General features: G+C 42.8%; 1 protein-coding gene across 1 annotated transcript in view; it reads left to right on the plus strand.

Moving 5' to 3' along the window:
• Positions 1-26,629, plus strand: part of DAPK1 (death associated protein kinase 1) — a 264,648-nt gene that overhangs the window by 201,752 nt on the left and 36,267 nt on the right. The window contains exons 12-18 of the mRNA XM_068237212.1: positions 26-145; positions 523-621; positions 783-881; positions 6,046-6,144; positions 12,189-12,386; positions 15,798-15,995; positions 22,146-22,244. Coding sequence (XP_068093313.1) covers positions 26-145; positions 523-621; positions 783-881; positions 6,046-6,144; positions 12,189-12,386; positions 15,798-15,995; positions 22,146-22,244 — 912 coding nt within the window. The remainder of the gene's footprint in view (positions 1-25; positions 146-522; positions 622-782; positions 882-6,045; positions 6,145-12,188; positions 12,387-15,797; positions 15,996-22,145; positions 22,245-26,629) is intronic.

The raw sequence follows: 26,629 nt of genomic DNA on the forward strand, positions 1-26,629 counted from the left end.
AGAAATATACCTTTTATTATTGCAGGATGAAGAAGATTCTTTTGTTATGAAGGCCATCATTCATGCTATAAATGATGACAACGTCCCCGGCTTACAGCATCTCCTGGGTTCCTTAGCAAACTATGATGTAAACCAGCCAAATAAGGTAACATTGTATCAACATCCTTTGCAGTTTATAAGTATGTTTGCATGAAAAGTTATTCTTATATTGGGGAACATCCTTTGTAGCAGTGAAAAAGCACAAACTCTTTAGCTTGTAGCGTTAGGATTTGGCTTTTTAGCTTCTGAGAAAGACTGGTAGTGATTTCCCAGGCTCATCTACTCTTTCCAGCTTCAGTATCCATAAGGTGATCAGAGGGTTTTTTTTATAACCCAAAATGCCCATTATCAGGTGCTGGTCATACCTTGCCTGGTGTAGGTATTATTGAACAGGTGATGGTTGGGTGTCAGTGACTGCAATAATCAAGCAGCCTGTAGCATAGTATTTCCTTTTAGCTTATCTCATACTTCTTTTTGTTACAGCATGGCACGCCTCCATTATTAATAGCTGCAGGCTGTGGAAACATTCAGATGTTAGAGTTACTGATTAAACGTGGAGCTCAAATCAGCGTGCAGGATAAGGTCTGTATAATTTTACTAAGCATTGTTCATGTTTTACTGAATTACTGTTAAGTGTTAAGTTCATCCAATTTACATTTATATAAAAGCTAGTAAGTGACTTTTGATGAAATCACTGAAACTATGATTTCCACTGAGTATCATTTCCTTCTGTTCACAATTAGGCTGGATCCAATGCAATTTATTGGGCCTCGCGGCACGGTCATGTGGAGACACTGAAATTCCTCCATCAAAATAAATGTCCCCTGGATGTTAAGGACAAGGTAACGTTTCTGATTAACCTGTAGCAGCAGTTATGCTGAAGTTCTTATTCCACAAAAAGAAATATAAAGTTTACACTACACAGAGTGTATTTAATACATGCCATATATGGACGGCTCCTTGCAAAATCAGCAGCCATTACCCAGATATTTGTAGTAGTTTCTGAAGTAAAGGTCACAGCCCTCTTCTCACTGATTCCAGTGGCTACTTTGCTGATCATGTTACACTCCTCGAAGCTACATCCGTGAGCGAGTTTTCAGGCTTCCTCAGAAAAAGCTTAATTTCAGACAAAACTTTATTTTAGTTTGTGTGTAAGGGTTAGAACAGTCATATTCCACTGCTGTATTTGCCCCAGTTTGGGGAGTTGATCCTTCACGTCCTATACTAAGCGCCTATGTAACTGGAACAGGAATTGTGGAAAATCTTCTCAGTTGACGCACCGACAATAGTGACAATCTGGTGTTCTGATGTGTCTCCAGAATATTAAAGGAATACTGTAGGGGGTCGGGGGGGAAAATGAGTTGAAGCTACCCGGGGCTTCTAATGGTCCCCCGCAGACCTGTGCCCACGCAGCCACTCCCCAATGCTCCTGCCCCGCCTCTGGTTCACTTCTGGAATCTCAGACTTTAAAGTCTCAAAACCACTGCGCCTGCGTTGCCGTGTCCTCTCTCCCACTGATGGCACCAGGAGCTCATGGTGCAGGCACAGACCATACTGGGCCAGCACAGTACGCTCCTGGTGACATCAGCGGGAGCGAGGACACGGCAACGCAGGCGCAGTGGTTTTCAGACTTTAAAGTCTGAGATTCCAGAAGTGAATCAGAGGCGGGGCTGGAGCATCGGTGAGTGGCTGCGCGGGCACAGGAGGCCTGCAGGGGACCATTAGAAGCCCCGGGTAAGTTCAACTCATTAGTGAAATCTTCCCAACTGAAATACACAGAGAAATAAAAATTTGGGGTATGTTCAGTCCCCTCTCTGCTCTGTCTAAAGCTAAAAAAACAGCTTTTCACTTTTTATTGTTCACTGCAGGCCTTGAAGTGGGATTGTCTCCATAAAAGTCAAATTTCAACAGCAACTGCTCTGAATGTATTAAGTGATAAAAATGCTAATTCTGCATTCAAAACTTTTTCTGCTGTTATGGTTTGGAATTATCACATACCTTAGGAGCATTGGCCCTTTAATTGCCATTGCCATCGGCTGGCAAAACAGTTGCATGCTGGGGAGTCTTTTTATCTATAATATATTTCTCCTCTTCATTTCCCCCCTCCTTCTAATGACATAAGACAATGCACTTCCTAGTATAGACCTCAGTGCCAGTGTCTGAAGACCCTAGGGAAGGGTGGGTAACGAATCCACAATTAGCAAGAATTAGCTTGATTCAAAGGTAACCAAGATGGAACCTGTCTAGAATTGGATTCTCTGCTTTTCCTTTATAAAATTCACAGGAATCATAAGGTGGATAGTGCAATACATCTGTTATGTAAGTAGAACTAGTATTAATCTACTTACAGTATATATGTGTTTTTCATTTCTAGGTTAGCAAGGGTGTCACTTGTTATATAAAGTATACCAGGTTTAACTGGCGTTCCACAGTGCACAATAGATGCAGTTTTAAGAACCCATCTTGCACATCTTGCCTATTTTGTAAATCAGGAAGTTACAATTGCAGTTTCCAACTGAAGCACTGAAGGTGCACATTGGCACGATTGCTTGACCATTTAGATGGAATGGCATTGTAATACAACTTTTACATCTATTTGGCCAGATCTGACCAATGGTTCTCATGGAGGTATCTCCCTGAAGCAAGCACTGATACATGGCATTATGGCTATGACTTGATGAGTATTGTTTTCTCATATTATGTCATAATTTATGTAGTTTTGTAAGTTTATAGAAGTCAAAGAAAATGCAAACTACAAGCAGGGATACAGAAGATACTAATCAAGGCTGTACCTGCTATTGCCTAAATACAATCTTTTTGGACCTTTCTACATCCTGAAGTATACAGACTTCATTTTGAACTATACTTTTAGCACGGCCATGTTTTATCAGCCTCTAAACCTGGTTTCTGTCCATTCTTTTTTCAGACTGTTTTACAGAAACAATCTCTATGAATGTTGCATAAAGTAGAGATGTGAGGATACTAAGCTGACTCATTTTGAAAATCTAGATTTCTTAGCTATACAGCTGGTCTAGCTGAAATGCTTTCAGAGTTACTCAGCTGGAACTAGTATACAGATTTTACGGTCTGTTCACACAAGCCACCCTTCTCACATGTTTCTCCTGGGAATTTGGGACAAGCCGTCTGACGCATATTCTTCCCACTTCACAAGGTCACACCTGATTTATTCATCCACCAGAAGAATCCAGAGAGGAGAGGAGGCTTGCAAGCTGTACTGCAGTTCCAAGTACATTTAGCCTATGAAATAGTATTGTCCACCCGTTTTGCTTCGCTACACGGTTTATGTTCACATTTCAACCTGATGCCTAGTAGAATTTGCCTTGCTTAGTTTTGGGATTACAGCTTTTTGGTCTTTTGGCCCCTTACACTTTCCCAGTGGTTAGGTCACCATGCACCCTTTGGATATTCTTTTGGAATTTAAAGTGACCCTATAGTGCAAGGAATGCAGAGGCTGCCATACTTATTCCTTATAAACCAGGGGTGTCAAAGTGGTAATTGAGACCAAGTTGTGGGCCATCCTCAATGACTAGTGGCCACCTCCCTCCCTTATAAAGTTCCCTGGTGTCTAATGCCTCCTCCTCCTTTATAAAGTTTCCTGGTGTCTATGGCCCCCTCCTCTATACAGTAACCTGGTCTCTAGTGACCCTCCCCTACAGTATACCGTTCCTTGGTGTCTAATGCCCCCCCCCCCCCTCCCCTAGTTTCACCCTCCGCTTCCTATACAGTTTCCTGATGTCTAATGGCCCCCTCCCTTCCCTGCTGTCTAGTGGTTGCACTCCCTCCCCATTCAGGTCTCTGGTGTCTAGTTGTTCCCCCTCCAACCCCTAAATAGTCTCCTGGTGTTTGTGGTCCCTCCTCCATGTCCCTAAACTGTTCCTTTGTGTCTAGTGAGTTCCCTCCCCCCCCCCCCCCAACATATGGTCTCCTTTAAGATCTAGGGCTTCACCCCCAATATAGCTTCCCTGGTGGTCTAGAGTGGGCCAAACATAATGCACAGTGGGGAAAACACTTTTGGGCCAGAGTTTAACATGTATGTTTTAAACAATGCCAGTTGCTTGGTGGCTCTGCTGATATTTTTGGCTTCTGTATTGTCTGAATCTTGCACCTGACCCAGTCAGAGTCAGAGCACCTGGTCTGGATAATTAATTGTTCAGGATCTGTGGCTTAACTAGTTACCTTTTCCGAAGCAGTATATCTATGCCCCACAGGACTCCATCTAAAATCCCAGGGGCGTAGATATATGTACCTCGCCGCTGCCGTCGTTGCCTGTTAGTACACCGTTCCCATTCACCAATCAAAAGTACCTGTGATCATTTGCATCAATGGTCATTCACAAAGTAAAAGTAAAGCATACACACACCACTTCCTGTGCGTTGTTCACAGTACACAGAAGGAATAAAGTAGGGGGACATCAAATTAAAAATACATACAATTCTTTTGTTTTTTTATTGTTTTTTTCGATCACTTATATACAAAATTGATCGGAGAAACCACCGGAAATCAGATCGGACACGTCTATCTGAGGGAAAATTGCATGGTGTGTACCAGACATTCGAGGCAGAGTTCAAGCAGGACATGCAGACAACTGGCATTGTTTAAAAATAAATACAAATGGCAACCTCCATATACCTATCTGCAAGGTCACTTTATACATGTTGTACAACACTGATTATAATGCACATGACCTGACTGTTTGTATTGCCTCACCTCACAGTTGACCATATCAGACGTATTTCCATTAGGCACAGTGTTCTCCCCAGAAATGTCTTCCAGCCAGGTGGGGATGGATATACTGGGTCGGAGGGGGGGGGGGGGGGAGCATTATGCTGGGTGCTACTGGATGGAGGGTGGGGGCCAGCACAGGGTAATGCACTTAGTGAGGGCAGTACATAAGTGTGTAAAGGCGCGTACACACGCCTGATTTATTTAAACGACGGGTCATCAGACCCACCCGTGGGGGCGGCCGTTCTAGCGACAGTTTCCCTGTGTGTACAGTCTGTTGGCAGGCTGATAAGGCTGGTTTTGACAGATCCGCCGAGCGGATCAGTCAAACTGGCCTTAACAGCCTGCCGATAGACTGTACACACTGGCAAACTGTCGACAGAATGGCCACGCCACGGGCGGGTCTGACGACCAGTCGTTTGCTGGAATCCGGCGTGTGTACGTGCCTTATAGGATCATTTGGTTGTCTGCCTGATTAAAATTACTTGCTGCAAACAGCAAAGATGAATATACTTCAGCACACACCATCTATAGAAGCTAGGAGCACAGCGCATTCAGCCTCATTCACAGAAGTAACAGGCATTTACATCAATGGTTAGCTGTTATAGTGTGCTTCAGGACCACAGCATATTCAGCCTCTTCCACAGAAATAACAGGCATTTTCATCAATGGTCAGCCGTTCTAGTGCGCTTCACCTTTGGTGTGGTACTTGATGCAGAGACTAATAGCTGAACAAGTGCTGGCCAAACGCTGCCTGCATATTGAAGGCATTCAGCATATGTGAAACACCACTGCAGCAATTGCGGCCACGAGACCGCACACAGGATAAATAACACACACACATGACAGGAGGAGACTTGGCAGAATGAATAGGGCCAGGTGTCCCGCGGTTCAGGTTCATCTGTGCTGCGTGTAACGTCACACAAGCTTTCCCCGCCCCTCTACACTACTGAGGGGAGCTGGGGAAGAGAGATAGCGACCCTGAATGACAGCGGGCCAGCTGCAATGACTCAGCCACTGCCTACTGTCATGAAGGAAGAGGAGGAAAGTAATTCTGCCACAGACCAGGGTAAATGACCGCCAGGGAAAGCTCCCGGCTAAAAGGCTCTGGGGAGAACACTGAGGCATGGATAAAGCCCGTTGTTTTAGCTCATATAGGTATTCTCCACTGCTGATACTTGGTAACTTGGGAATTGAGACAGAAATGCAGGATTTTATTGTATGTTGCCCAAATTCTGACACTGGATCTTTTTTGTGTTTTAGTCTGGGGAGACCGCATTACATGTAGCAGCTCGCTATGGCCATGTGGAAGTTATACAGTATTTGTGCAATATCGGGTCAAATCCAGATATTCAAGACAAGGTTTGTATTTATTACTATTGTCAAAATCAATGCAGAATTGTCCTATATTCTATTATTATATACAAGTCAAAACCTATTTCTGGACAAACTGTCAAGTTCGCTGGTAGGGAAAATAGGGTAGTAATAGGGTAGTGACCCTATCAGTTACTCCCCTAACCATGTGACACTCCCCATTATTCAAAGTGTCAGGATGTGGCCGAACACTAGGAATCCAGTGCAGGAGATTTGGGTGCAGCCAGTGCTGCCAGGAATTACCGCTATAGCGGTGCACAGTGAGTACGGTAACTTCTGCACCGTCAGAACACTGAGCTGAAGTTACTTTTAAAACACTGTAAAATACAGCTATTGCTGGCAGCCAAATTAATTAATTCCCCACCATCCCCGTGGACCTGGAGGGGGAATAGTAATTAGCGCTGCCAGGACTTGTGCAGCAGCTGGATAAGCCTTATACTGGCTGTATCCTGCTCCCAAGTGTCCCAGCTAGTTTGAGGAACTTTACCACAGTCATTTTGGAACCAGAGAAGAGGCCTGAGGGATAAAGAGGACGACCATAATAAGCGGAGCAGGAGGTTTTCCTGTTACAGGTGCATTTGGTCATGTACCTCTTCAAAATAGCCCATAAATATTTTGCAGTGATACATTTTACAGACACAACTAGTTTGCCCTTCAGGACACTAATTCTGCAGAATGCTGCAAAAACATCTTTGCTTCCCCCAACCTGACGCCTATTGAAGGGTTCGTTATGGTTGGCATCACCTTATACGGAGGGGAGTTAGAAGGAAAATTCCTTCTCTGTCCACTCTACCATTCTATCAAACAGCCATTATCCAGTATGTATTTCCTTGCCTACAACAAAGTCTGATGAGGTTCACCTTATGTGGATTTAAAAAGGAACTGTAGTGAAAATGTCAGTGTTTGGCCATTGTAAAATCTTTCTTCACCCCTTTATACATTCTGAAATTTAGCACTAGTGGTGACATTTTTAGTCCTGTCAAGTGAACTCTACGGAATGTTTAACTGAGAGTTCTAAACCTGGTACAAATAATGCCTAGTCTCCAAAAATGCTCAGCTTGTGAGAGTTCGACATATGTAGCCAGCCTATGCTAAGGGAGGGCAGGGTTAAATACCAATATGCAACAATATATATAGATATAGGAAGAGTTTCTGGTGCTGAAACCAGGGAAATGACCATAAAAGTGGGTACCCTGAATAATTTACAACATTCTACTAAATGTCATTATCGTGCCTATTTAAAGTAACAACTGCCTGTAACAACATACTGTGTAGTAAAATGCAGTACATTTTTCAGGATACCCACTTTTACATTCATTGTTTTGGTTTCAGCTTCAGAAACCCTTTCTATAGCTATGTATTGTTGAATATTGTATGTAGCCCTGCCCTCTGTGATGAGAGCATTCTGGGATACCAGGTAGATTTTCTATTAGCTTTAGAACTCTCAGTAAACAAACATTCTCCAGAGATCATCTTACAGTAATAAAGATGTTGCTGCCTGTGATACATTTCAGAATATAAATGGGGGTGAGGAAAGATTTTACAATGGGCAAACACTGACTACATTTTTATGAATGATTATTATCAAAAGAAAAAAGCAAATGTATTCATGATTTCCACTGCAATTTAACCTTTTAGCAGCCACATAAAGGTGGCTGCAGTGCTGGATTTTTCCTACCGCAGGGTAAGTGTGCCTTCCCCAGTCTGGCAGGCTGTGCAGAGAGACACAGGGCGCTTTTATAGTTACCTGTTCCGGTCGCTGGACCAGCTTCTCTTCATCCACTCGTGGTATTGCAATCCCGGTATCCTGTTCTGGCTTCCGATCACGTTATTACATGTGCTCGGAGCTCAGAAGATAGTGTCAGCGTTGCTCAGTGACCTCGGCTGAAGTAGCGCATGCATGGCTAATCCGTGCACGTAGCACATCGCCGTAAGCGCCCTGCGCAAGCGCAGTTCTTGAAAGCATGAACTGGGCAGGACGCTTAAATTAAACATTAGCTCTTGAAACGTAAAGATTTTATACTGACCCGGGGCTTCCTCCCACCCCATAAACACGTCTGAGTCCCACGCCATCCTCCTACGGTCTGCCGTTCAGCCGCAATCAGCCCCGGTAGCTGGCTCAGTCGGGTTCAGCCTGGGTATTTTGCGCATGCGCGACCACTGGCACATGCGTAGAAGAGCGTTGTGTAGAAGGAAACAGGATGGCGTGGCACTTCTCCTTTAAGGGGTGCGTTGCTTCCAGTCTTGGTGCGAGTGAGGCGTGCCCAAGGTGGTCAATATAATGGCTGACAGGCTATACTTTCATATGCTTGTAGACAGTTGCTTATACAAGACGTGTGCTCCGCTCCACAACTTGGAAAGAAGAGGTTTGAACATTATACATATAGAGACAGATAGCGTGCATCTTCCGTCTTAAGCATGTAGATTTATTGTCAGTGTTGTACATCAAAATTGAATTCTGTGCATTGCATATTCCATAACTGCATACAAAGTTTTGTCAAGTATTGCGCATATATAGTACCTTGCGGTTCCTTGTGAGGGCCTGTCAGCGTGGGAGGTGGGAGTGAGGGACTGATGTGGGCCTCAATTCAATTTCAATTCAATTTTGATGTACAACACTGACAATAAATCTACATGCTTAAGACGGAAGATGCACGCTATCTGTCTCTATATGTATAACATGCGTAGAAGACCCAGGCTGAACCCGACTGAGTCAGTTGCCGGCGCTGATCGCGGCTGAATGGCAGACCGTGGGAGGACGGCGTGGGACTCTGACGTGTTTATGGGACGGGAGGAAGCTCCGGGTAAGTGTCAAATCTTTGCTTTTCAAGATCTCTGGTACACTTTAAAGTGAACCAGAGACGAAGCACCCTCATGTATTTTACCATATATATCAGTGGGAACAATAGAGAAAACCCCTACCCTGCTCTGTTTCATTCTTCACTGCTCAGCCTGCTTGTTAGCAGCCCTGATAAAATCCCAGACTGAGCATTCAGTCTGGCTTTGCTCAGGAATCATTATAGCTGAGTCTGTGTTCTCTGATGTCTTAAGCCCAAGCCCCTTTCTGGCTCTGCTATAATAACTCAGCTATACTGATTCCTGAGCAAAGCCAGACTGAATGCTCAGTCGGGGATTTTATCAGAGCTCATAAAAAGCAGGCTGAGCAGTGAAGAATGAAACCGAGAGCAGGGTAGGGGTTTTCTCTAATGTTCCCACTGATATATATGGTAAAATACATGAGGGTGCTTCGTCTCTGGTTCACTTTAAGGCGATGGGCACATCCTCGCACTGGGTGCGCGGATGGGAAGCGCACGTGCGACTTCAGGCAAAGGTGCAGGTTAACAGAACCAACAGCGAAACCACGGAGGGGACCCAGAGGACGCCAAGGGAGCTCGCTAGCTACGGGGGGCTGGAGGAAGCCCCACGTAAGTCAAGATTCCATTTATTTTGTGTTCATGGTCCCTTTAAGGTCGGGCTTCATCACACCTGTTCCACTTTACAACAGGGATGCTCACCACGAGTAAATCACAAGTAACCACAATGGTTACTCGTGATTCAGATTGGCTTTAATTGCCGCAGCTGAGCGGCTATATGCGGCAGGGTTAATTACCCACAACGCTGCTGCCCGCCCTGCATTTCAAAGGGCTTGCAAGTGAAGCGACCTATTGGTCGCGTTGCAAGCCTTGCTATGGTGCACTTCCTCCTTCCGGCTTGAACAAGCAGGAACGTTCAGGAGTTGACGTCACTGTTCATTACATTTACCCTTAATTTAAGCTGATATAAGCAATTGGTTTTGATCATGTTTTTTTTTCATCCTATGCTCACACTACAGACTTTTTTGTTCTCTGAAATAATCACTAGTGATTGATTTGGGTGATGGTTTTGGAAAGGTCACTTTAAAGTCTATGGAGAGGGACAGGACAAGCAGGAAGTGCTTTGTGCAGACTACAATAGATGTTCCCGCAAGAAAAATAGGTCAACAATGAAGCACGATGGATCTCTAACAACCACTTCAAGATGTCCTTCCTTAGATGATCACAATCATCTTAGTAAGGGGAAATGTAAAGTGCATATGTGGCTTTAGTTTTGAAAGCTGCGGCTTGAGAGGTGCTTTAATGGCAACCTGAAGCGAGCGGTATATGGAGGCTGCCATTTTTATTTCTCTTTGAACAATGCCTGACAGTCCTGCTAATTCTGGCATCAGTAGTGTCTGAATCACATACCTGAAACAAGCATGCAGCTAATCTTGTCAGAAAGCTCCAATCTGCATGCTTGTTCATGGTCTATGGCTGAAAGTATTAGAGGCAGAGGATCAGCAGCACTGCCAAGCAACTGGTATTGTTTAGAATTAAATAAATGTCAGCCTCTATACATCTCTCACTTCAGGTGCCCTTTAAAATGATGGTTTAGCTTGCTATTTTAAGGCAAGAGCCACTCCTGTATTTATCTGTTAAGAAAAGCGTTCACATTTGAATAATGTATGGGAACAATTTTCCTCCTACACGTGCTTGTCTTGTGTAGTGTGGATCTGTCGCTATGCATTTCACTTTGTGTCGTCAAAGTGGTTTTCTCCTTTGGCTGTGAAGGAGCTGGGGGATTTTGCACAGCTGTGTGTGTATGCTGGGACTTGCTGCTGCAGCACAGGTGCACAAACCGCAATGAGTGGGAGACTCGCACTTTACTGTGCCACATTGTTCAGTACAAAGACATACTATGAATTCAACTTAATGCCTTTATGTGCATTTGAATGACTTTTAAGACTCATAGGGGGCTGTAATGCAAAAACATTTTCCACACCAATGCTCCAGTCATTTGGTTTCACAGGGAGTTTTTGTGACACACATAATAAGCTTCCTAAGTTCTGTACATAGCCTGGAAAGGTGTGTGTGTACATACACCACACACACACAACACATACCCGCTACTGTAGCACATCACCTCTGTAATACAATACAGTGTTGTAGGTTTACAGATGAAAGTAAAGAACATGGCTAAAAGTTTAGTCCAAGCCAAGTACCGGTAACTTTAAAACCTACTCTGGTGAGTGTTAGCACTCTGGCCAGCTAAACATAAGCTGCTGTAACATCACTTTATACATTGATGAGAAGTCGTCTTTTAGCAGTTACAACCACAACCACATGCTACAATTGCACTTAGTGTTGAGGCTGCCATAAGTGTACAGTTTTCCCAAGATTAGATAAAAGATTGATGTGTCCCTGACAGCAACCATCTACCTGGATTCCTGCTATGCATCGCTAGATATTCTGTCAGATTTCAGCAGGAAACTGATCAAATATCGATTGGAACATTGCTTGATGCAATACTAAGCTGTGAGGATACACTATTCGCATGCCAATCCCCCAGCAACAGTCTGCTCTCAGTCAGGAGTAAAACCTAATAGTTTCCTAATAGTTTACCTCAGTATATTCAACAATTTTTGTTCAATGTTTTATTGAGGCAGGGGTTGTCTATTTCCTGCCTGTCTTCTGCACAGAAAAATCCATTTAAACTGAGAACACCCGTTAATCACACTTGAATGTGTTTTTCACATGCAGACAAAAAAATTACCGTACATGCTGCAGCATAATTCTGCACATTGTGTGCATTTTCTCTATCCGTTACATTAGCTGCCGTGAAAAAACGTACACATTGTTCTGCATACAAACACATGGTGCACAGAAAAAATCAGCACAGAAAACTGAAAGATAAGTGAGCCCTGCCTCATTCAAATGTGTAGTATATAAAAACCTTTAATAGTGTGTGGTAGACCCTAAACTGATCCTTTGTACAAATTCTGTGAAGTAAAGCAAACCTTATTAATGCATTATACAAGTTGCCATTGTATCATTGCTCACCTTCTTACTTTAGTATAGCTTACTGTTCTCCTTTTTGTAGGCCTGTAAATGTTCAGTTGTTTTCTGTATTTTGTTATACAGTTCACGTTTTTCCAATGCTTAATCCAACATACATTATCTAAGATGCTTCAGTCAGTTATTAAGTGTATACCTCTCCTTGATTGTTGCCACTTGCAGGAAGAAGAAACCCCTTTGCATTGTGCTGCCTGGCATGGTTACTATCCTGTGGCAAAAGCTCTGTGCCAGACTGGTTGCAACGTGAACATTCGTAACCGTGAAGGAGAGACGCCACTTCTGACAGCGGCAGCGAGAGGATACCATGATATTGTGGAATGCCTGACTGAACATGGAGCTGACCTTGATGCAACGGACAAGGTGAATGATTCCCGTTGACAGAAATTACACTCCCTGGCGCTCAAGGGCCATTTATGTCTGTAAATTACATCTCCTCAGATACCTAATCGGCAGTTAGGAACTTGCAATTCCTCCTCATTAAACTCTGCTAGTAAAATATTGAAATATAGCAGGGAACGCTCAGCGTGGTGTCAGTGCTGGGACTTGTGTGTAATTTGTACATACCTGTGTGACTGGGAGAAAAATCAGGTTAAATTACAAGCTTTTCAGCACTCTGCGTGATGACATATTAAGTGTAAATACCAGCTCAGAGTAATATTTCCAGCATCAGCATTTCAGCGCCTTCATTATTTAGCGGTGTCCATCATGCATGTGTTGTACTGTAGAGTTTCTTACCCTCGTGCATTGAAGCTGCTGTTTTTAGCAGCATATCCCAGCATACAGCAATGGAACTGAAGACATATTGCTTAGCATAGTGTTGCGTATTGGAGCTATTTGGAGGACTAAACAAATATTTATTATCCTTTATAAAGCGCCAACTCTGCAAAATGTATCCTTACTTTTACTGGTAACTGGTTGTTATAGCTTTGTAGAAGAGGGTGATGTTATCAAGTTTTTAGACTTTTACGGATGAATTACAAAACAAGATGAGCAAAGAACTGCAGCAAACGTAATCTGTCTTTACCTTAAATTGCACCTTCCTCTGGGGAAAAAAAGTGTCCAAATGGCACAGAAAACTGACTGCCTGTGCTTGGTTCCCTTTACCCTTCAGTCCAGCCCCTGTACACAAATACAGTAAACTATGAATACGTTTTATGGCCATTTCATATTTACAGTAATTCCATCAGGAGGATTTAACCACCTTAGCGGTATGGACGAGCTCAGCTCGTCCATTACCGCCAGAGGGTGCCGCTCAGGCCCTGCTGGGCCGATTTTAATGAAATAAAGTGCAGCACACGCAGCCGGCACTTTGCCAGCCGCGTGTGCTGCCTGATCGCCGCCGCTCTGCGGCGATCCGCCGCGAGCAGCGGCGAAAGAGGGTCCCCCCAGCCGCCTGAGCCCTGCGCAGCCGGAACAAATAGTTCCGGCCAGCGCTAAGGGCTGGATCGGAGGCGGCTGACGTCAGGACGTCGGCTGACGTCCATGACGTCACTCCGCTCGTCGCCATGGCGACGAAGTAAGCAAAACACGGAAGGCCGCTCATTGCGGCCTTCCGTGTTACTTTTGGCCGCCGGAGGCGATCAGAAGAACGCCTCCGGAGCGCCCTCTAGTGGGCTTTCATGCAGCCAACTTTCAGTTGGCTGCATGAAATAGTTTTTTTTTTATTTAAAAAAAACCCTCCCGCAGCCACCCTGGCGATCTTAATAGAACGCCAGGGTGGCCTCCCTTGCATGAACAAAGAATTGTTTCTTTCTGGTAGGAAACTGTTCCTCTGATAGGCTGAGGTAAAACACCACAAAGCAGGCTACAAGGGCTGTGAATTATCCATATTCTGTGCATAGTGCAGACATAACAAGATGGCAGCTCCCCCACAGGCAAAAAAGGCAGCAGAAATTTCCATTCAACTACCTGTTGTTTTCAACGTAAAATCTCAGCACATACTACCTGTATGCCAGATGGGGCTTTTTCTGGGATCCACGGGGCGCTGAAACATGCCAGTCAATCCAGTATGGTAAATGTTAAGAATTTTATAAAATATTAATCTATGCAAACACACCTTAATAAGTATTTTTAGTTAAAATCATAAGGGCCCGTTTCCACTTGTGCAGTGCGAATTCGTTACAGAAAACGCAAAAACAAATTTGCATGTGGATGCAAATTTTCCTGTGAATTAGCGTACGTTTTCGCGTATTTTTTAAGTATGCAAATTTAACCATGTCGGGGCATGTGTGCTTTTACATTGATTTTAGGCGACAACGTATGCGAATTCGCAGTAAAATTCACATCCGAATACGCATGGCTCTGCTGTGCAGATTTTTCCTGCACAGAAAAAACGCTTTGTTTTCCTGACAAGCGGAAACAGGCTAATTAAGTTGTATTGGTTGTGCGAATCTGCATGCAGAAAACGCATGCAGATTTGCGATAGTGGAAACTAGTGTTTGGAAAGTATTTCTGGAAAATAGTGTCGTAACCAATATATGCATCAGGGGTACTGGAGATGTTACTCACAGCTGGGATTATGTGGCATAAACGGTATATGCTATAATCTATGGTATATATCTAAAAGGCAGTGTGATAATAATAATCCGATCATTTGTATAGCACTTTTCTCTTGTTGGGCTCAAAGCTCTCAAGATTGCAGCCATTGGGACACGGTTGCCTTGAACTCCTTACTGAATAGGTACTGACCCTAGCCAGGATTCAATATGCACGGCTTGAACGTAGTGCTGCGTGCCGATTGCAAAACAGTGTAATGACGTGGGAGTGTACGTGTGTGTGTGTGTGTGTTCACGTGGTGGAATCTTTAAAGATTGGGCGGTTTACTGGTAATGTAGAGAACATGCAAAAGTTATGTACTGCAGATCTTTCTAAGAAACCGACCCTTTTCTGCATAAGGATGGATGTCTGAAATAAACACAGGTACTTCTCCATTTCAGTGCATAGGCGGCAGCTCAACAGTTGTTTATTGGAAAATCGAGAGCATTTTGTGTGGTTGTTGAGAAATCCATTTATCCTGTTTTGCTTAAGGGCTCTTTCACATTAGGGCAGATTTTCTGCGTTTCAACGCAAAGGGTAAAGTTTGCGTTACCCAAGGTGAAATGAAAGTCCATAGACTTTCATTTTAGCTTTCACATATAACGCAGCCTTTTTGTGCGTTGCGTTACACTGCACCTAGGCGCAGTTTTTCGGCCGACGCTAGCTTTATGCGTTACAATGTTAGTCAATGTAAAACGCACACTATGCGCATTTTTAATCCGTTAACGCAGGCAATCAGTCCCAGAATGCAACAGAGGAACAATGTAGAAAGTTGAAAACTAAAAGAAAAAAAAATTACCTGCGTTTTTCTATGTGCTGTAACGCATTGAAAACGGATTAAAAACGCACACTCACTGCAGTGCAACGCATATCAAAACGCATTAAAACGCATACAACAAAACGTATGCTTTGAGCGTTCTCCAACGCAAGCTCTGATGTGATTAGCAGTACTGTCTGTGTGTTTCACTTACTTACGGTAAATATTGTCATTTGTATGACGATTGCTGTGCATTCTGGAGAAAATGTTTTTGTCTTGATGTTTGAATCCTTTGTTGCCTCTTACAACATAAAAGCTTTGTAGCCTAAAATTGGGTGAAGGGGATGAAACTGTTAACCAATGTGTTTTACAATTTTCCATTCTAGAGGACGCTGGCCATATATGTGCACATATGTAAGAAAAAGAGCTAAAAAGTACATTGAATGTGGCTGACCAGTTCTCATGTCCCTCTCTTGCAGGATGGGCACATAGCGCTACACCTTGCAGTCAGAAGATGTCAGATGGAAGTAGTTAAAACCTTGATCAACCAGGGGTGCTATGTAGACTTCCAGGATCGTCATGGTAACACACCACTGCATGTCGCCTGCAAAGATGGCAATATCCCTATTGTAATGTCGCTGTGTGAAGCTAACTGTAATTTGGATATTACTAACAAGGTGAGCTGCTAATAACAATCATTTGAAATGCCTGTGAAGCACTATAAACATAATCTGATATTAAACAATCTCTGCCGCAGAAATTTCCTGCAGTTTCGAAGCTGTACTTGTTTATTTACAGGCTAGCAAGAGGGTGTTTTTTCATCATTTTATTAGTACAGCAGTGTGTCTATTGCACAAACTAATACACTTAACTTTATGCTTAGCTATGTAAAAAAAAATAAAAGCTAGAGTCCGGCAAAGACATAGTTGGGCTGTTGTATTGTATTTTAGCTATTACAATTATTTTAGCTATTAGCCTGACTGTGCTATTATTTTTGTAATGTCTCACTCGTTTTAACCCTTGTTAATTATTATACATGCATATTGGAAGTCAAATGAATCGATCTCCTGCAGTGTTTGTGCATGTTTCACTCACAAGTCAAGGGTCATTTCTTGTTTATATACTGTATGCCTGGTTGTCAGGATTTTTCCTGTTAAGTTTGTCCACTTAGTAAATGTCTATGACCTTTAATCTTCAGATAACCTTATTCTAAACCCCAAAGCTAGATTGGATTTTTCATTCATCATTTATTCGTCAAGAGGGATATCCTGAAATGGGTTATATCAGAAAATAGTGAGGATTCCTGAATGGCTAGTGAAATACAGTTCGTGTGATTTCAGTCCCCAAAGATTGTTTGAATTTATGAAAGCATGTAAATATGTAAATTGTTCTCATTGTGGTTGTGCGAAGAAGTGCAGTTACACACCTAATTTACAAACGTTTCCACAACCTCATTGTCAAAAGATGTGACCTAGGCTCTTGCCACCTATTATGAGACTATTTATTAAAAAACTTTTGTTGTTTTTAAAAAATATACAGACCTGGATTGCTCAACCACTTAGGTTCTCCAGTGTTGTCCACTCATAAATCAACTGCAGTTTATTTTAAGCTATCCATACACAATGCTGGACACACAAGCATCAATTTTTACCAGCAAATCACTCGAATCTGCCAGTTATCTATGACACGAGCCACAACAATCATAATTTTGATCGATATGTGGGTTAAATTTACTGAAATTACAATCGGAATGGATGGTACATTTTAATAAATCCGATACAGTCAGGGAACTGTGGTAGATCGACAGCCCATAGCTTTGCATTGTATTGAACAGTGCAACACTGCAGTTCACTCGTTTTTTTTAAATAGATTTCACGGTGAAATCTACTGGAACTCTGTGTGCAGTATGTGGGGGGATTCGATCCCCCCCGATTACAATCTGATCAGAGTGGGATTGATCTGTTTGCAACATGTGGGGCAATGTAAATGTGTATGGCAGGGGTGTCCAAACTTTTCCCTGTTGAGTGCTAAGGGGCTTAACTAGCAAAATTAAGAATAATTTCTGCTGATTGCTGTTAGGGACACTATGCCTGTGACATTCTGTCAAATAAAACAATTCCACGGGAAATAACCAATAACCCATACACACGGTAGCAGTTGGCGCTGTGGCACCCCTGCACCCTGAAGGAAATCCTGAGTATGTGGTACTGGTACTGGTGTGGGTGAGGTTTGAGTGAGGTGTACTGGGTTATGCTTGGGAGTGCTCCACAGTTGTTGTTAAGTGATTTTAGGGTAAGAGGGCCCATCTTTTGAAGAGTTCACTTTTGATACCAATAAAGGCAGATTCTATTTGGATATCCCCTGAGTAGTCACATGATTGTTTGTGATCAGACTGTTGCAGCTGCTAATCAATGGTATAGTGGCAATGTCTAATCAGTGGCTGCTACTGCTACAGTGCTGAAAACCTACAGGTGAACAAAGGGTAAAGCAAAGCAGCGACACAAGGTAGCCCATGCATGAGACACTGCAGCTACGGAGTGCAGGCAGCATGGAATTAACAAATGTAGAGAGCTCTGATGGCCACCAGAAAAGGCTTGGCGGGCCCCATTTGACCCCAAGCCGGACTTTGGACATGCCTGGTGTATGGCCACCTTAACTTGTGCATTTAGCAGACCAACCAATTGCTGTTCTTGATCAGGAATCATTTGGGAAGTTGCATTCATTTTGCCATCTTCAATAACTTAAAGGATACCCGAGGTGACATGTTGAGATAGACATGTGTATGTACAGTGCCTAGCACACAAATAACTATGCTGTGTTAATTTTTTCCTTTCTCTGCCTGAAAGAATTAACTATCAGGTATGTAAGTGGCTGACTCAGTCCTGACTCAGACAGGAAGTGACTACAGTGTGACCCTCACTGATCAGAAATTCCAACTATAAAAAAGTTTCCTAGCAGAAAATTGCTTCTGAGAGCAGAAAAGAGATAAAAAAGGTCAATAGTAATCTAATCTAATACATTTTAGCTCTGGCATACTTCAATGAATGTGTCATTGAGCAAAAACAATAAAACAGTTAAAACTTAAAAGGTAGATTTAAACATAAACTAAAACTGTGGAATATCTTAAAAAGTCATTTTTAGGAGAAGGAAGATAGATGCAATTTTCTTTCATTACTTTATTTTCACCTCGGTTGTCCTTTAAATTTGATCAGATTTCAACAGACATCTGTAAAAAACTTAGTGGACCCAAATTAAAAATACAAGATTTCAGAATTAAAATCTATTTTCTAAATTATAATAATAAATAGCAGCCTTTTTGCAGCTGCATAATTACAAATATAAAATATTTTACATTTATTGGAGGAACCCCTCCCTTCCTTTCATATTGCCTGGACAGAATCCGGCAAACTTATGGAGTAGGAAGTGTCTGGCAAAGGCGGAATTGCTAATGGCTGCCACCTGTATAACCCTGGTTATGAAAAGAGAAGGGTGAAGAGCATGCACTGAAATGTGCATAGGCTTGAAGGAGTGTTTATCTTTGTATGTGTCAGAGTGGTGTAACTAAATATTTTGTATTAAAAAATTTTTTTGATTTGGGTCCACTTTAATCAAAACACCTCCACCACTTTTTTTTATAACCATATATGCAGTACAAAGCTATGCAGCAGTCAATCTCCTGTGCTTGACCAATAGAAATAACCAGCATGGCCAGTCAGACTTGGATTAATATTTCAACTACATTCCACCAACCAAGGCCCTAGTTTTTTTTCCCCCTTATTTTCATGCAATTCAATTTTTTATTGAATCAAACATCTAATCAAATAAAAATGTCTGATGGTACATGTCTAGTATTGAATATGGTGCCCCTTGTGTATCCCCCTGTAGAATGTCGTACAGGAGACTTAAGTGTTCTGTCTGTTTGAGAAATACCAGTAATCTTGTTGGGGTTATAACTCTGGATATAATATAAAACTTGTTCTGACAACTACAAAGGTGGAAGGGTTAGCTTATTTTTCAGCATGACTACAGGTCTTATCATCTTCACAACCATTTCTGCTTTGAACACAATGAAGCATTTTATCATTCTCACGCAAAGGAATTGCTTTGGGATATCTCTGCGCTTCCATTACTAAACTGTGATGGTCTTGTCAAACGATGGAATTAATAAGTATAACATTGTTAAATGGGCGCCTGCTTGGCAGCTTGATTCTTACATGTGACAAAGTTTAAAGTGGAATTCCACTGAGGCTGAGAGGAAAATAGACGTCTTTGTAGATCAGCTTTTATCTGTATATACCAGCAGTATCTTCCAATTAGAAAATGCAAGCTGGTTGTGTCAGGGTAAAGCTGGCCGTACACTCATAGATTGCTACCTAATGTGGCAAAATGAGTGCTACTCCTCCCATTGGAATCTGATCAGGGGGGTATTGAGTCCTACAGCACACAGCCAAGACCAGATTTATACCTTTCTGCCCCTAGACCAGGTATGGTGCAGCTTCCATTCTATGTGCAGCCCTCTCTTCCTTGTGCAACATCCATGTACTGCAGCCCCTTTCTTTCATATGAATCTCCCTTGGGCATCAGCTTCCCCTTTCATGTGTTGCTCCCCATGGGCAGAAATAGTTCCTCTGTGCCTCCTTGGGCTGCAGCAGCCGCTATGGCCCGGGCCTTTGTGGTCTTTCAAAATCTGTTTTCAATAGCTTTCAATGTGAAATCGACTGAAAATCAGTCGAAGTGCAGCATTGCATTTCAATGAAGTATAATGTTATGGGTTGTCGATCGATGCTTCTGCCCCATCCTTAATCGACAGCAAGCTCATGGTGAACCAGAACTCCTAAGAGTGTGTGAGGGGCTAAAAAGAACCAAAAAGCCCTCTTAATAAAATGCTATGTAAAGCAGAAATGTGCCTCCTTAAAACAAAAGGTACTTGCGATTATTCAGGTTGGTGTGTGCATCTGAGGTATCCCACAGTGCATCACTGCTGAATATGCAAATCCCCCCCTTTGTAGTCCCTGAAAGCTAGCCACACCTCCAGAACCTGCTGGAATGCGATGATGTGTCAGCTTGTTGATTATACAGATAAAGTCAAAATACCTCAGCGCATGAAGGAGGAAAGTTCAAATGCAAGCTGGTGTGATCAGGGAATAGTGAACATACAGTACCTGTTCCTGTAGTAATCCCACCTCAGGGGACACCGTCCAGCCGAGTCCTGTCTGAAGTTCGTAGAGCGGAGCCGCTTTGCTGTCATATCCGCAGGCTCTCGCATGGATGTCGGGATTACATCAAATGACATTCTGTAGATTTCACATGTTGGGTGCAATACATCACTCTAAGGGCCATATGCAATTCCCTTTTTCACCTGAGTTTTCTCCTAGGAGATATGGTAATTTTTAAATCTTCAATTTAAAATAACTTTCCAGCACTTTTCAACTTAAAAAGTACCAAAAAGTAGGCAAGAAAGTACTATTAAAATTATTTTGAGTATTTTCTTGCTTGCTGGTGGCTTAAAAGAAATTTTATTGGCAAGTTTAAAATTATCACCTAGGAGAAAACTCAGGTGAAAAAGTGAATTGCATATGGGCCTAAGATTCAATCAGAGTGATCAAAAAGGAAAATCCATGAAAGTATCTGTTTGGCTACTTTAAGCAAAAAGACATCTCTTTTTTTTCCATTTAGACGTGAGCTCTCCGAGCCAGGCCTAAAGTGGATCCGTGATGAAAAACTAACTATAACAAGTAACTTGTCTATATATAATATCTAAAGTTTAGATAGTTTACACAGCAAATCTAGCTGCAAACAGCTTTAATAGAATATGATTATTTCTTCCTGTGATACGACAGCAGCCATGTTGTTTGTAAACGTTACACACAGGCAAGCTTATCTGCATCTTTAGCACTCAGCCTGTGAAAAAAGCCTAATCCCCCTCCTCCCTCCTCCCCTCTGCCTCTGAAATCTCTGGCTAGTAATACCTCCCCCTGCTCCTGCCCAGACTGAGCTCCCATGAGCCCTTGCTACTGTCTGAAAATTCCAAGGCTCTCTGAAAAGCTGTGGGTGAGGCTTGTTTAGTTTCTAGGGAATTAGAGTATTAAAACAAAAAAGTATTTTGCTTGAGGAATGCCCTATAAACAATAGGAAAGGAACACAATTATGCAATGAGAAAAAGTTCACCTCGTATCCACTTTAATAAACATGAGTTTAGCAAGGTATAGCAAGCATTTACTTACTGCTGTGCAGCTACTCATTCATGAAGAGTTACTCCAATCAGATACTGTTTGTGGTTGCAATGAAGTGAAAACTGACTATTCTGACATGTAAAATAATCATAACTGACAGCCAATCGCAATGGAAAAGTCATTGTAATAACATTGTGACAAAATGTTTTTATGTATATACCATAGGTCTGACAAATGTTTTGTTATCCTTTAAATAAAGTGATGTTTCACTTTAAAATGTGTATGTAACGACAACTAAAATAACAATTGTAGAAATAAGTAAAACAAGAAAGCTGGAATCATTTCCACTACATACGGATTTCTGTATGGAAAAATGTCTCCTATCTAGCAGCCCATGCTAAATAAATGGGGTATTTCCATCTAATGCCTTTTTGTTAACATATGGTAACAAAAAAAACTGACAGTCTGTTGCCCTATTCCAGACACCATGTATATTTTCTTAATTACATTGTGCTGCTTGGCAAAAACCATGAGCATTTTTCTTGCGTGAACATATGTGATGCTTGGAAAACAGGTGTGTGGAAATGCACCCTATTACCATGAGGTTATTGATTATGATTTAACCACATATTGTTCTTGTTGTTTTTATTCCAGTATGGCCGATCCCCCTTACATCTCGCAGCAAATAACGGTATTCTGGAGGTTGTTCGCTATCTTTGCCTCTCTGGTGCCAACGTTGAAGCATTGACTCTGGTACGGAAATAACCATTTCTAGGGTTTTTTGGGGGTTTTTTGAAACGAAAAATATGAGACAATTCACATTTTTTGTTTCTACTGTTTTCAGCATTAAAATAAGTAAAAAAAAAAAAAAAAAATTCTGTAATAATTTGACATACATTGCTTTCAGTCAGCAGTTGTTGGGCTCCAAGCTTTGTACAGGTTTATAAAACTGTGAAATGGTAGAAGAGCAGAATTATCTCATTACATATAGTACTACAGTGGAATATCTGTACAGTAAACTCCAAGGGACCAGGAAAAGTGTTTACTATATCAGAAGTTTACTATATCAGAATTAGTCATACATTGTATATTTATACAGACACATTTTCTGAGGCCTGGGGACTGAGTTTACTATATCCAGAGGTTTCCCATATCAGAGCTTTCTATAAAAAAGATTCAACTGTATTAACAGTTTCTGCCTGTTCACATATGCAGCAAGGCTGAGCTATACACACTTCTACTGACTGCCTTCGCATGTGGTGTGAAATGGCCCATCTCTGCATACATAAATGGGCCCACCCAGCCACTGCATGAAAATGTGTTTTTATGCCACACTGCAGAGAGTGGTATTTTAAAAGAGGAGTGTGGACAGTGGTGATGAGGTGGTGCAGAACCATTGGGACAAACCTTGGCCTCATTTACAATAAATGCGCTGTCATGTGCATTTCGGAAGCGCGTATGGTGTGCGATCAGCAACAACATCAGAAGTGCATAAACAGCACTTCTGATGTTCAGACTATGCGGCTGCGCAGCAGTGCGATGCACTATCGTCCTGCTGCATGCATTTTTGGCAAAGCGCATTGCTGATCCCATTTACTGTAATGAATGGTATCAGCAGCGCAACGCATATATGGCGTGCGATCGGGTGTGCTTGTGTCCCAAACGCACGGCCATATGTATCACAGGCCCCCTAGTGGCCAGACCGCACAATGTATTTCAGCCCACAGACACATTCGATGAGCTGAAAACGTTGGAATTTTGGCAGCAGACAGACCAGAAGGAGGCGTGCGAACTATAAAACCAAACTATTAGGCTGCCATCATCTCTGTTAAGTTGGGAAAGAGAAGCCCAGTCTGACTGACTCGAAGACTTGCGGATAAAAACGGCTAACAGGCTATTCTGGCTAATGGCACTTCTTGGTAGCGAATCTTCAGAAAGCTAGGATTCGTTCTGTGTGGCTGAATAGTAGGTGTAGCCGGAAAATAAATGACTTCTTAGAAGTCTTTTATTAATAAATGCATTATAAGTTAATATATACAGAAAATCATTAAAATCAACAATTAAAGAGACAAGTAAGCCAGTATAATATAAAAGGGGAGAAAATACGAATACTTAAATTCCAGGTGAAATATGTCCGCTTTGGAAAACAAATTAAGTCCTTTGTTCCAGATTGGAAGAACTGGGAAAAAGAGAACCAGCCCTCGGTCCTCCAGCTGGTTCTGGTCAGAATGGAAAATGGGAGAACTAGGGAGTAGTCCCCGTCGGGTTCTTTTGAATGTATGACCCACATTTTTGTGCGGAGGCTCTGGGTCAGCCCCTCGGCTGGACAGGGTGCGATTAACCTTATGGGTGGAATATTGGAGTCCACCAGAATATGACAATTCCTATGACATCAAACTTGGTTACCGTAGCCTGTCCAGTTCCTGAGAAGTTTAATAACTTGGTCATGGTTTACCCCCGCCCCTCCATATTGATATCAAAACGTTCAGCCAGACACCACAAATCAAATGATATAACTCACATAACTATCCTAGGTACGGTATTCTGTAAAGAAGCAAAAATCATATACTACCTTTATGTTTAATGCTGGTGGAATGGCTCCAGCGCATCTGGACCCCTGCTGTTTGGAAGGCTTGCTTCTGCTGGAGTCACCAACTGATCTCTTTTCAGTTAGCATGTTCACATACACTGGTCGATTCTAGCCATCGATGGCCGATTCGACCATTTTGATCAAATCGGCCAGAAATCGATGCAGCGGAAAGCATGATCGATCAGCAGATCGATCGATTTCCGGCCGATTTCGATCGATTTGATCCATCGGTCCGGACGGAAAATCTGGGTCATAGGGTTGCATTGGATCGAATGGTGCAACACTGCATTTCGATCGAATTTCAATAGATTTCATTCTGAAATCTATTGAAATTTGAATCCTACTGTGTGGCACACATCAGATTACATTCCTGTCAGATTCAACCTGATAGGCATCTGACAGATATCTATCCGATAGTCGAATCTGCTACAAATCTATAAGTGTATGGCCACCTTTATTTAACTGGGATCTGCCTGTGAAGAGAAACCCTTTGTTCTTTGTAATTAAAACAAACATTGGGACAGTCATAGACAAATGGGATTTCATGAAAAGAAAGCTCTGCTTATCAGCCACAAAAAAAGACAGAGACCCCAAGCTCGGCAGTCTGCTATACCTAAACATACAATTTGGGTTGTAACGTTTACTAACAATCGGTGCAGAAAACCAATTGCGGTTTCTCACAGCTCTTCCATGACAATGTGTTGCCTAATGTGAACGAGGCCTTATTCTGGGGAGAGATATACTTCTTTACTTCTTAATGCATGTATATGGGCTGGTTGACTTAACTGTATCACCTAGGATGGCTTCAGGCCTTCATACATTGCTGGAATTGCTTATTTGAAAATCCAGTATGTTCACTAAACTGTGTGAATGTATCTATATTTAAATGTTAAATGAAAGAATGCCACTGTGGGGAGAACAGCTGATGCTCAAATCTCCAGAAAGGGTCTGTTTCCTCTTCTTTCTTTTCTTTGTTTTGTTTTTTTTTCCTTTCTCCCTGCGGGTCTCTACTCTCACTGTCTAGCTGTCACAGTGGACAGTGAACACTCTGATCTTAAAACTGTGCTATTCATGTAGACTGCCATGGCCCAATTTATCCAGCACTCCTCTCTTAAAGAGAACCTGAACTGAAAATAAAAAGTCAAAATAACCATACACAGGTCATACTTGCCTTCTGTGTGGTCTACTCCTCAATCTTTCTCCTCTCCCGCGTCCCATTTGTCCACTGTGATCAGTGGAATTCTCCGTCCTCCATGGCCATTACTCTATACCAGCTTCCTGGTCAACACACTGTTAAACTGTAACATCACCCACTTGAGCCATAGGGAAACATTGACACTACCTTGTACATTCAGTTGTAACTGACAGCTGCTGATATATAACTGACAGCAACTAATATATTTCAGTTCTGACAAAATATTGTCAGAACTGGAAGGGATCACTGTAAGAAGAAAATGGTGAGTTTCTGAGAAGAACTGACGGCGAGGTAAGTATGTAATATTCATTTGCAGCTACGTCATGTGTTTATTTTAAATTTTTCTCGCTTCAGGTTCCCTTTAACCACTTCCCAACCGCCTAACGCACAGAGGCGGCCGGGAAGTGTGCCCTGCAAGGACCGGCTCACCCACAGAGGCGGTGGTCCTTGTAAGGGCATGGGCGGAGCGATCGCGTCATCCGTGACGCGATCCTCCGCCGGCGCCTGCCGCCGCTCACCCGCCGCAACATCCCGCCGGCGGGATGTTAACCCCGCGATCGCCGCATACAAAGTGTATAATACACTTTGTAATGTTTACAAAGTGTATTATACAGGCTGCCTCCTGCCCTGGTGGTCCCAGTGTCCGAGGGACCACCAGGGCAGGCTGCAGCCACCCTATGTAGCACCCAAGCACACTGATTTCCCCCCCCCCTGCCCCAGATCGCCCACAGCACCCCTCAGGACCCCCCCTGCCTACCCCCCAGACCCCTGTTTGCACCCAATCACCCCCCTAATCACCCATCAATCACTCCCTGTCACTATCTGTCAATCCTATTTTTTTTTTATCCCCCCCCCCCTGCCCCCTCCTGATCACCCCCCCCCCCCCCGTGTACTGTATGCATCTATCCCCCTGATCACCTGTCAATCACCCGTCAATCACCCCCTGTCACTGCCACCCATCAATCAGCCCCTAACCTGCCCCTTGCGGGCAATCTGATCACCCATCCACACCAATAGATCGCCCGCAGATCCGACATCAGATCACCACCCAAGCGCAGTGTTTACATCTATTCTCTCCTCTAAACACTCACTAATTACCCATCAATCACCCATCAATCACCACCTGTCACTGTTACCCATCAGATCAGACCCTAATCTGGCCCTTGCGGGCACCCAATCACCCGCCTACACGCTCAGATTGCCCTCAGACCCCCCCTTATCAATTCGCCAGGGCATTATTTACATCTGTCCTTCCCTGTAATAACCCACTGATCACCTGTCAATCACCCATCAATCACCCCCTGTCACTGCCACCCATCAATCACCCCCTGTCACTGCCACCCATCAATCAGC

Source organism: Hyperolius riggenbachi, chromosome 1 (genome assembly GCF_040937935.1).
Source record: "Hyperolius riggenbachi isolate aHypRig1 chromosome 1, aHypRig1.pri, whole genome shotgun sequence".
Classification (NCBI taxonomy): domain Eukaryota; kingdom Metazoa; phylum Chordata; class Amphibia; order Anura; family Hyperoliidae; genus Hyperolius; species Hyperolius riggenbachi.